General features: G+C 29.9%; 1 protein-coding gene across 1 annotated transcript in view; it reads left to right on the top strand.

Moving 5' to 3' along the window:
• Nucleotides 1-7406: 7406 nt before the first annotated feature.
• LOC112507886 (tetraspanin-18-like) overlaps nucleotides 7407-11267 on the top strand; it is a 7039-nt gene continuing 3178 nt past the window's right edge. Inside the window, exons 1-4 of the mRNA XM_025112628.1 lie at nucleotides 7407-7773; nucleotides 8536-8635; nucleotides 9168-9248; nucleotides 9330-9434. Of these exons, the coding sequence (XP_024968396.1) occupies nucleotides 7469-7773; nucleotides 8536-8635; nucleotides 9168-9248; nucleotides 9330-9434 (591 nt within the window). The 5' untranslated portion in view covers nucleotides 7407-7468. The remainder of the gene's footprint in view (nucleotides 7774-8535; nucleotides 8636-9167; nucleotides 9249-9329; nucleotides 9435-11267) is intronic.

Below are 11267 nucleotides of genomic sequence, written 5' to 3'. Positions count from 1 at the left end.
TCCATAATCTATGTTACTGTGTATTGCAAATAACAAGTGCCCAATAATTAAGACAGTATCACAATATGTTGTTAATGTTGGTGCAATGTGCTCTAACTATGCTGATACAGTGATGTACTCATGTGCATTGAAAATTTCAATTCTCAGATATTTCAATATGCAAGAGGAAGACTCGTTATCAAAATGACAAAAGCCCCTTAGCTTATCCTAGTAGGTCGGTAACGCACACGACCATATGACCCATCTTTATAATAATCAGTTAGAAATTTAGACATTTTTGCAAAAAGATCTAAAGATTCATAAATCATAATATGACTCACACAATAACTTGGTAAGTTCAATCAACAGTAGAAATCAGTCATTCGAGATTTACATCTTTGATTTCTTGAATCTAATTTCATGATCGTTAATCAGCTGGAAAGAGAACTTCATGCCTTGAGAATCAAAATAGTCGAACTTTAAAGAACAATAGAAATTAGATAGAGTTGTTGGAATGATAGCGTTAACTTGTTCACGATATACATTCAGTATTCATCACTACTAAGCCTTGGGCATGTTTTTATAGTTAAAGCCCAATTGTCCAATTCCCAAATTATTAAACTCAAAACGAGTAATAGATGACAACTTGATTACCCTTTAAGCTTTGATGCCCTGTGCGACCGCACGGGCTGCACGTGGTCAAGGCCGGTCCTGAGAAACACATAACACTGCGTATAACAAAGAATTGTTGTATCATTAAGCCCATGAGAAAGGAATGTAACTTCGATTTTTAATAATAATTAAGATGTCTGTTAAGTCGTTATCATGCATCTTGTTTAAAATCAACCATTTATATTGATTGAAAAAGATGTATATCAATAGAAATACGAGAATGTGATTATGCATGTCATCTTCTTCCGATGAATCAATTGTATGTTACTATTTATGTAAATTTAATTAAGTTGATTGTAACGGAATGATTGTTACAAATATAAATATGTAATTTTTGTGATAGGAACTGTTATGGTTGTAAACGAATCAAGCGAATACGAATACGAATACGGATGGATAAATAAAGATAAACGAACAAAAGTTTATGTTTATGTAAGAGAATGAGTTTGTTTGTGTTCGTTGACGTCTGTCTGTTCATATGTTAAACGAATATAAACGGATGAAAAACAATCAACGTTTGTCACTCTAAAAAAACATAACAACTGATAATGCAGTTGCATTTTTTAAAACTTTAGTAAAAAGCTAAGTAAATTAAAAACCTATAATATATTTTAAAACTACTTAATAAATTTATTATTAGTTATTTAATACGTATATATAAACGAACACCATCGAACATAAATAAACAAACGTTTACGAAAGAGACATTCGTTTGTCTTTTTTTATTTAGTTAAACGAACCTGAAAACTTATTTATTTCTAGATGGGCAAATTGCATGAAAAACGTACTTTTTTAAAACTTTCATTTTGTTATTTAAGATGTAAAGTTTTAAACATTTAAGTACCCGGGTAACCGGTTGAAGCATTAACGGGTTACCATGTTGATGTGACTAGTGATGTGATATTCAACTTTGTATTATTTGCTAACATTGATATCTTAATCTAAAATTAGTTTTTATATATTGTGGTTTATTATAAGAAATAGTTAATGCTTCAACCGGTTACTCGGGTACTTGATGTTTAAAACTTTACATCTTCGGTACTAAAATAAAAGTACGTTACCCAAAAAAAAATAAAGTTAATGTATGTTACTTTTTCATACAATTTGCCATTTTTAGATAAACAAAATTTCGTCGTATGGATTTCGTTTTACCTTAATGAAGACAAATAAATTAAATGACATGAAATTGTTTCGCTTAGTTGGCAACCGGTCAACATTTACAATTATTTAGGTAGACACATACATAAATATTTAAGATATCAATATCATAAAAATAAAAGTTTTGAAAATATGTTATTTTAATAGCAACTAAAACAAATTACGTTGTATTTCATGAAATTCACGCACTTCATTAAGGTTGCACATGGATGGGTTGGTCGGATAAAGACATTTGAACAAACTAATCAAATGTTTGCGGTTTAAAAAGTCTCGAACTAACCTAACCCAACGATACAACCCAATCCGTGCGGATTGGGTTGATCATGTTGAAACCTTGGTATATGATATTAAATCCATGGAACATAAAGTCATCAGGTTCATCGAGTTAGGATGGGTTCACGTGGCTCTAACTCGATTCTAACCCAATATCTACAATTTAAAGATTTCATAACTCGTTTAAGTATCGAGTTGCTTCGTATTAAGTTGAATTAGGTTATTTTAAATTGAGTTGATCGAGTTAGTCGGGTATTTATATATCTCTAGGCTCTATAGTTATTAAAACTAGAAAAGGTACTCGTACAATACAGTGAAATACATCTCGATTTTAATGTTTTTTTTTTGTCTCAGTTGATGTTATAATACAATTTTATGTGGTTTTGAGAAAAAGATAATGTTTTTATTTTGAACAAAATCTAAATATGAAGATATGTCATTAAAAATTGAAAAAAAATATTGATATTAGTATCAAACTAACTATTTAAAATTTCTCATTTTTTGTGTATTTTATATTTGGTTTAAAAATATAATTTTTATAAATATAATAAATTAATAATTTTGTTAGAACTCAATAATTATCTTAATTATATTTTAGATTTTTTATATTTAAAATAAGATGATTATTCTCTATTTGATTATGTTTATCTGCAGTTAATTACACGAATTCAAACATGAAAATTTAATAAGTTGTATTTACGTGCAATTTACTTGTAATTTTAAATAATATACATAAATAAACAGTACTTCATGTATAAAAATATTTTTTAATAATTTTTATCAAATATTTTATAATATAATATATATGCTATTTATAAGATTACATTTTCGTTTGGGATTGAAATTTAATGTAGAAGGGAGACAAGATTCGATTGCTCAAACGGTACAATGAAGTTGTTTGGCTTGTTAGACCTTCTTTTTCGGCTATTAAATTATTTTTTTATTCTATTAAAAACAATTCTTTTTTGTTTTTCTTTTTAACTTTTAAAATCTATATTTATGATTTTTAATTGATAACTATTTTTAAGTTATCTATACTATATCATAAAACATGACAAAAACTTTTTAAAATCATTTTTTATACATGAAGTACTGTATATTAATTTATATTACTTAAAGTTCAAAATTACAAGTAAATTATGCATAAGTACAACTTATTGAAGTTTCATGTTTGAATTCATATAACTAACTACGGATAAACATATCATTTTAAAATATAATTAGGATAATTATCGAGTTCTAACAAAATAATTAATTATTATCTTGATAAGAAAATTATATTATTAAACCAAATATAAATTATTTCTTTATTGAACCTAAATTAAATTATAATTAAAAAAATTGAATTAAAAAATTAAACAAAAAATAGGAATTTTAAATAGTTAATTTAGTTTTTATGATATCTTCACATTTATATTTTATTCAAAAATAAAAACATCGTTTTTTTCAAAATCACATAAGATCATATTATAACATCGACTAAGATAAAAAATAAAATAAAATATTAAAATTAAGATGTATCTCGTTGCATTGCGCGAGTACCTTCTAGTTTATTATAAAGAAAGTCAATGATGCTAAAGCTTTTCCAATTTGACCTTGTCATTTTCGTCCCTCAAAGTAACAAATATAGCAGAGAAAAGGAATCAGATAAGTGTTTGTAGAAAAAGACAAGTAATTTTACAGTCAAATCCTTGTTTTGGTTCACGATAGCAATTCTTCATCATAATTGTTAGAAGGATTAAGACATTAAATAAGATGTCTTAAGCCCAAGAATTTGAGCAAAAATGGAGTTTTACTGAGTTTTATGCATTTAATATGATTAGCGGGTTTAACCCTAAATTTGTGCATGAATTGTTAGTTAAACATGTATATGAGTGTCGTACGATGCTAGTGTGCATGTTAGAATTTAGAAGTGAATCAATGTAAAAAGGACAAGTAAAATTGAGTTAGAAACGAGTTTGGTTGAAACTCGTGTTCATTGTGTTTGAAGAACAATATCGATACATCAAGCGATTTGGAAACGTGCGATCCAAGGTTGTCAGGTACTTAGGTGCAAGCCATAAAGACGAATGAGCAGCTGACGCAAGTAGAACTTGTAAGCCAAGTTGTACAAACCAGACAAGGCAAGTAGTTAAGTTATTAGAGAACACGCATGACTTTTAGTAGGAAGCAGTGAAACCATAAGCATAATAGGTTTATATAACTTTTGTGGATGTTTTAACAAGTGTTATAAAATGATCTTTAAATAAAATGTCGTATTAGTTATTTTATAAAAATATTTTAAAAAGTATCTCGTAAACTCATCTATTTATAGGACACTTATGTTCATATGACACTATTTCAAGTTGAGTCATATAAAATAACTAATACGACATTTTATTTTAAAAGCGTCATAGAATTTGTTAAGACGTCCAAAACCATCCTATAAACATATTATAACTCTTTTAGATAAGACATTTTTATTGTTTCGTCCTATAAAATATCATATTAGGATGCTCAAACATTTTAGGCATCCTATTAATGTTGTTGTAGCGAATGCTATAACTAAGCATTTTTTTTCTATTAAAGTACAACATAAAATGACGAGGTATTTAGATTGATGAATTTGTCAACCAAATATCTATCAATATCATTCATATTATCCGACATATCAATTTGTTGTTGCTGCAAAAAAGATTTCAATAATTTTCTTTTATTAATTAGATTATTTGTCATCATTATTTGATCGTGAATCTTTTTTGGTAACATATACGTTTAGCTAAAATAAAATACAAACATAATATCAATAAAAATTATATAAAATTTATACATTATTAATATATATATATACACACACATACATAATAAACATGTATATAAATAAAATTTTATAAAAACTATATATTAGCAACGGGTTGCATGAGTTGAGCTAGGCCCAACTCAATTTCAACCCTCCTAATTGGTGGGTTAGCGGTTTGGCGAGTAGATGGATCGGGTTTAATTGAGTTGTTAGCGGGTTGGGTTGGTTGGGCTTCACGGATTGATAATTTATTGTGCACCCCTAGCTAGGACATCAATATTATTAGGCACGGTATCACACTGATGCACATACATACTACACATATTGTAAGGGACGTTTGTACTTGGTTCAATCAACGGTAATACATATTCATATGTTTATGTTCATGAAAAAGTGTATTGGCTGAGTCGACAAAAGGGTATAACGATTTTGTCCAGATACAAGATAAGGGGCTGTTTGATAGTTGTTGAATGGTTTTGTGCATAATCATTAAGTAGTCAGAATGATTAAGAGGTTCTCATGATATAGTGTAAAATGAAATATAATTGTTTGGTAATTGTTTATTCATTAGGACTCTTAATGGTTAAGGAAGGCCCAAGATACAAAATCATTTAAAGGGTTTTAGAACCATTAAAAGACAAACTTTTTTTTGCCAAACAAGATTTACTTCTTAACGATTTAGAGATTGTTTCTTAATGAAATTATTAAGAGGTAAACAAACAACCTCTAAGTCTCTTTTGATCTTGGGCCCTCATTGAATGAGCAAAATAGTACCCGTTTAACAATAGTGTTGTTGAAGATGGGCGATGTATAAAAACTAATTGAGGTTGTTGGTAATCAATTTTAAAAAGAGCAAAATGCACAAAATAGCAATCTACTTTCATAAATTTCTTTATTATAGTATTTTTGTATTTTCAGTTTTTCTTATTACAACAATGTACTTTCAAACTATTTTTTATTAGAACATTGTACTTTGAAAAATTGACCCATTATAGCATTGGATAACCTTTTGATTTAAATTTACCTATTATATCAGGTTTCCGTGCCACCTCATTGTTCACGTAAGTTATCCACATGTACTATAGTGATGTGACCTTCTTACTGTATCATTGTACTTTCAAAATTATTTTATTATAACATCTACTAGTTATTATTAAATATTGTATTTTTAATTTGGGCAAATTGCATGAAAAAGTAACGTACTTTAGCTTGATTCTTATTTTGGGTAACGTACTTTCAAAACTTCCATTTTGGTACCTAAGATGTAAAATTTTAAACATTTAAATATCCGGGTAACCACTTGAAGACTAAAATTAGATTAAAAAAAGACTAATTTTATATTTAAAAAAAATTCACGTCACTGACCACGTCAGTAAATAATACCGAGTTGGATACCACATCAGCATGATAATCTGTTAATACTTCAATCAGTTACCCGGGTACTTAAATGTTTAAAACTTTACATCTTAAGTACCAAAATAGAAGTTTTGAAAGTACGTTACCCAAAATAGGAATCAAGTTAAAGTACGTTATTTTTTCATGCAGTTTGCCCTTTTAATTTTAATATTTAGATATTTTACATGTTATTTAATAAATATATTAAATGAATTAAAAAAAATCTAAAATTTTCATTAATATACCAATATCAATAAAACTAGTAGAACATACCTTATCTCGCTTATATTTTTAAAAAAATATGTGTTTTTTGAAAAAAGGAAAATAAGAATTGTTTCTTTTTTACCAAAAAATATTATCTTTTAAAGAATATATTATATTTGTTCAAAAAAATTTACTTGACGTATAAATGTATTAAATTAATTAGATTTTTTTGAATTATTTATTAATATAAAAATATTAAAAAATTATAGAACACAATTTATTTCGTCAACATTTGAGAGAACTTTAAAATATATATATATATATATATATTTATATCAACAACATAAAATAAGAAAAGTTGCTTTTTTTTATAAATAAAATATATCTCGAAAATAATGTTTCATATTTATTTAATAAATATTTTACTCTAAAAATATTTAATTTGCATGCAACTTAATAAGAAAAAGAAAAAAAAATTAAATGTTTTTTTGTCATCATAGGTATATTTTTTAAAGTATGATGACTTAATAAAAAATAATTTGAAAGTATATTGTTGTAATAAAGAAAAAAATAGAATGCTATAATAAAAAAATTCATGAAAGTAGATTGCTATTTCTTGCTTTTAATATTTTTAGGAGGTGTTTGGGATTGTTTATTTGAAACAACTTATACTTTTCTACAAAAACACCTATCAACTTATTATAAGTCAGAAGAGTTTAACTTTTTCAAAAACTCATTTTTACTGATTTGACACAGATATAAGTTGTTTATCCAAATATTCAAAAATACTTATTACTGATGACACACCAAAATAAATCAATAAATTATTTTTTATAAGCAATTGGCTAAAAAAATAATAATCGGGAAATTCGAAGTCAGAGGAGACGGTCAAGAAGAAAAGTCAAAGACGGTTGATCGATTGGACAGGATTAGGGCTTTTCTCTAACTGAAGCTACTGCAACTTTTGGGGTTTTGAACATCAAAATTCTCGGCGATATCAACGAAGAAATGAGAAAATCATGTTGCGATACGTCTCTCACATTTGCTCTCAAATTCCTGAATTTGTTCCAATTATTTGTTGGAATTTCGATTATTCTTTACTCTGTTTATATGTTAAATTGCTGGGACAAACACTTGCCAGTCCCTACTCTTCCACCTCCAGCCCCCTCGCCGGATTCTTCTGATTCCGTTTCAACCATTTTCAACACTGTTAGGGTTTCTGATCAACTGATTCATGAGAATTTTGGTGCTGACATGATGAGTAGTGTTTCCGGAAGGACAATAGTCGATGTCAGCTCCAGTTCTTCACCGTGGTAACTTCTAATCTTCTTCCCTTTTCACTAGAGACTGCAAATTTAGAGTTCTTCTATATTCGAAAAACCGTGAAACAGAAAACATGTGAGTAAATGCATCGATAACCGTGATCCTCATTAACGTGTAAGATATGAGTTTACACGGTTACTGTTTCATAATTAACTTTTACAATTTGTTTATTTATTATTATCAATCTTTTTAGAAGGGAAATTTGATTATTAATTTGTTGTCGTTGATGACTTACAACTCCATAATCCAAAATCAAATTTAATCAGTTCCGAGAAATGAGATCCACGAATGCAGGAATCTTCATCTTATTTTATTTTTCACATAACTTTGACTGTGGCAGGCATTATTGCATTTATTAATTATGTTTCCGAAGTCTTTGCTGTTATTCATAGATAATACTCCAATATACATGTACTGATATTTCATTTGATTTATTCTTCATAAGTTTGATTTTAAAAAAATGGTAAATTATTTTAAAATAGTTATTCCAAGCAATCTCTTATTTTAAGATGGTAACAATAAATTGTGAATTGTTCGTGTTTCAAATTCACCAAGTGGCATGAGTTTGGCTTCTGATCAAATTTGAAGATTATAATTAGATATGTGATGTATATCCTATTCCATGGTGATTGATAAATCGACTGATAAGTCGTTTCATGGCAAGGGTTTTTTGTTTTAATTAGGTATGGGTCTGATTACAAAGTTTATCATATGTGAATTTTGTTGATCATGTGGCGCCATTTCCACGGCAGGTTCATATATGCATTTATGGGACTGGGTGTTACGATGTGCTGTATCTCTTGCATGGGTTATATTGCAGCTGATGCTATTAACGGGTGTTGCCTTTATTTCGTATCCTTTTCTTGTCGTTTTTGGGCTGAATGCTATATTTGTTTTCATTTTCCCATAATCTTCATTTGTATGTATGTTCTAGCAAGTTTGAGTGGCCAAACTCTTGTATGGGATTAGGCAGACCTTGAAGTTTCGAAAACTTCTTAGTGTCTCTGTTAATTATGTGAAGGCTGCTACTTTGAAAAATCAAGAGCGCCAGAGCTTCTGAACATGCAGTTGTTAAATGAAAGCTCAAGTTTTCTTGATGTTGAATATCCAAGTGAAAATCTGTTTAACATAAAGGAAAATCTAATGTTTTTAAGCTGATTCACATTTGTGTAATTTTGTTTAACCATTAAAAAATGGTTACCCTTTTATGTAATCTGGCCATTGATGAAAGTAGCCTATGGAAATTTTTAAGTAATCTGGGATAGGGTATTTACTGTGATCAAAACCAAGCGTTCATTTTGTGCTTTTCCTTACAACTTAATTTTTTTTGTAATCAATATGGCTAACCCTTAGAGTTCTTTTCCTTAAAACTTAAAAATTGCAGTATGCTCTTCTGAAAACTGTATTCATCTTACTGGAGGTGGCTTTCATTTTGTTCATTGCACTTGACCGTCATTGGGAAAGGGTATGAAACTCTAATCATTGTATATGTTTATACATATTTGCTACAAAAGTTACTTCACTAATCGCATCTGCCATTTGTTAGGATCTGCCCTCGGACCCCACCAGAGAAATTGGTAGAATTCGAGAATTTGTGGAAGCAAATATTGATTTTTGTAAATGTGTTGCCATTACCATTGTTGTAATTCAGGTAAGTTTACGCATGCGTTGACTTTTACTAGTGAATCACTTCACTTTTGCTGTTATAGTCTTACAGGAAGGATTTCATACATCTCAAGCGATAATTAAAGGATTTTAGTAAAAGAATTCAGTTTAGTTATTACCTTGTAAGGTGTCCTCATAGCCTACTTTCGAGTGGGATATATCGAGTCAGTTTGGTTTGGTTTGGTTTTAACATTTATAAGGTGCAAGTGAGTACATTTTAAAGGCAATTCTATACTTTTTTTAGATAATAGTCGGTTCGATTTCTCCTAGTTGTTTGCATCTTATGATGCATAAGAAGTAGTTTATGATCGATTATGATTCTTTTGAAGTCTTGGTGCACCATGAATGGCAGTAAACAGAGGTTTCATGAGGAAGAAAACTGGCAGATTTGCAAGTATTCAATCAATATGAAAGTACATGGACCCGTTTATAAGAAATCTAAATACACTCATTGGACAAATAAAGGACGCCCTGACAAAACGTCCACTGCTAGGTAACTAACTAACAGAAAAGGACAAGCTAGCCTTCAACCATAGGAAATATTACACATTATCCCCTCATATTTACTAAGCTACTAAATATACTCCTACAAGAAGCCTTCAATCGAGGGTGATGAGTTGTTCCATCAATCACCACATTACCTAAGTGGAAATCGATTTAGATGTGCTTTGTTCTCACATGCTGCACAAGATTCGAGGCTAAAACTATAGTGGACTTGCTATCACAATACAGAGAAATAGGAATAGGAACCACAAGGGTTGTGGCATAGTGGTGTTGAGGCCATGGGGATGTGGTGGAATATCCCATCTGCCCAGGGTTCGATTCCACGCGTACATAACAATTGTGGCCACTAAGTTTATCAGGGCTGATTTCTTGCAGTTATAATTTGCCGGGATTAGTCTAGGCATAGCCTGGCTGGGACACCCTTCCAGAAAAAAGGAATAGGCACAGTCAGAGAAGTTGTGTCTGTAAAGAAGTCCGACTAAGCGATTTCACAACTTGTTCCAGCCGATGATCTGTATTCAGCTTTTATTGAGGATCTAGAGATAACTAATTGATTCTTAGACTGAGGAAATCAAGGAATCACATAAGAACATTCAGTACCCAAATAATTAAGGAAGTAGTAGATGAATAATGTAGACCATGTCCAAGAGCTAGTGTGTGAGGACTTAAGTAAGGCTTTGAAATGAGTTATTTTAGGTTTATGCATTACTAACTCAAAGACCGAGCTGCAAAAGTCAGATCTGGTCTAATCATGGTCAGATATAGTAAGTGTTCAACTATGCTTTTATGAAAGATCGATCTGCATAGTCCTCTCCTTCATTCAACCGCAATTTGATGCATAAGAGGGCTAGAACAAGGTCTTTGATCTGTACCACCAGCCTTTTTTAAAATTTCTTAGGTTGCAATAAATCCCTGTCATTCCTTAAGACTTCAATGCTAAGATAATATCCAAGAGTTCCCAAATCTTTAACATTGAACTGTAAATGAAGCTGATAGTTAATCTCATTGATCATCTGTTGACTTGTACCCAAGTGTATCATATTATACTAATAATGCTAAAAGAAGTTGCCCCCTCGGTTGTGGAGATAGCGAGTGATCTGCATGACTTCGACTATACTGCTGTTGCAACAAGAAATGATTTGAAGTGGCAACCTCTGCCTACTTGCTTGTTTGAGCTCATAAATGGATTTTTTGAAATGAACAACAACATTTGGGGTTGCTTTATTACATTTCTAAGCAGGTGTTATTGTTATATACGCTTCCTCATCCTAACCTTGATGTAAAAAGGCATTGTTTACATCAAGTTGCTCAACCC

Source organism: Cynara cardunculus (assembly GCF_001531365.2).
Source record: "Cynara cardunculus var. scolymus isolate 2C chromosome LG 2, CcrdV1, whole genome shotgun sequence".
Classification (NCBI taxonomy): Eukaryota; Viridiplantae; Streptophyta; class Magnoliopsida; order Asterales; family Asteraceae; genus Cynara; species Cynara cardunculus.
The sequence above is the reverse complement of the archived record's forward strand: the minus strand, read 5'-3'. Positions and strand labels throughout refer to the sequence as shown.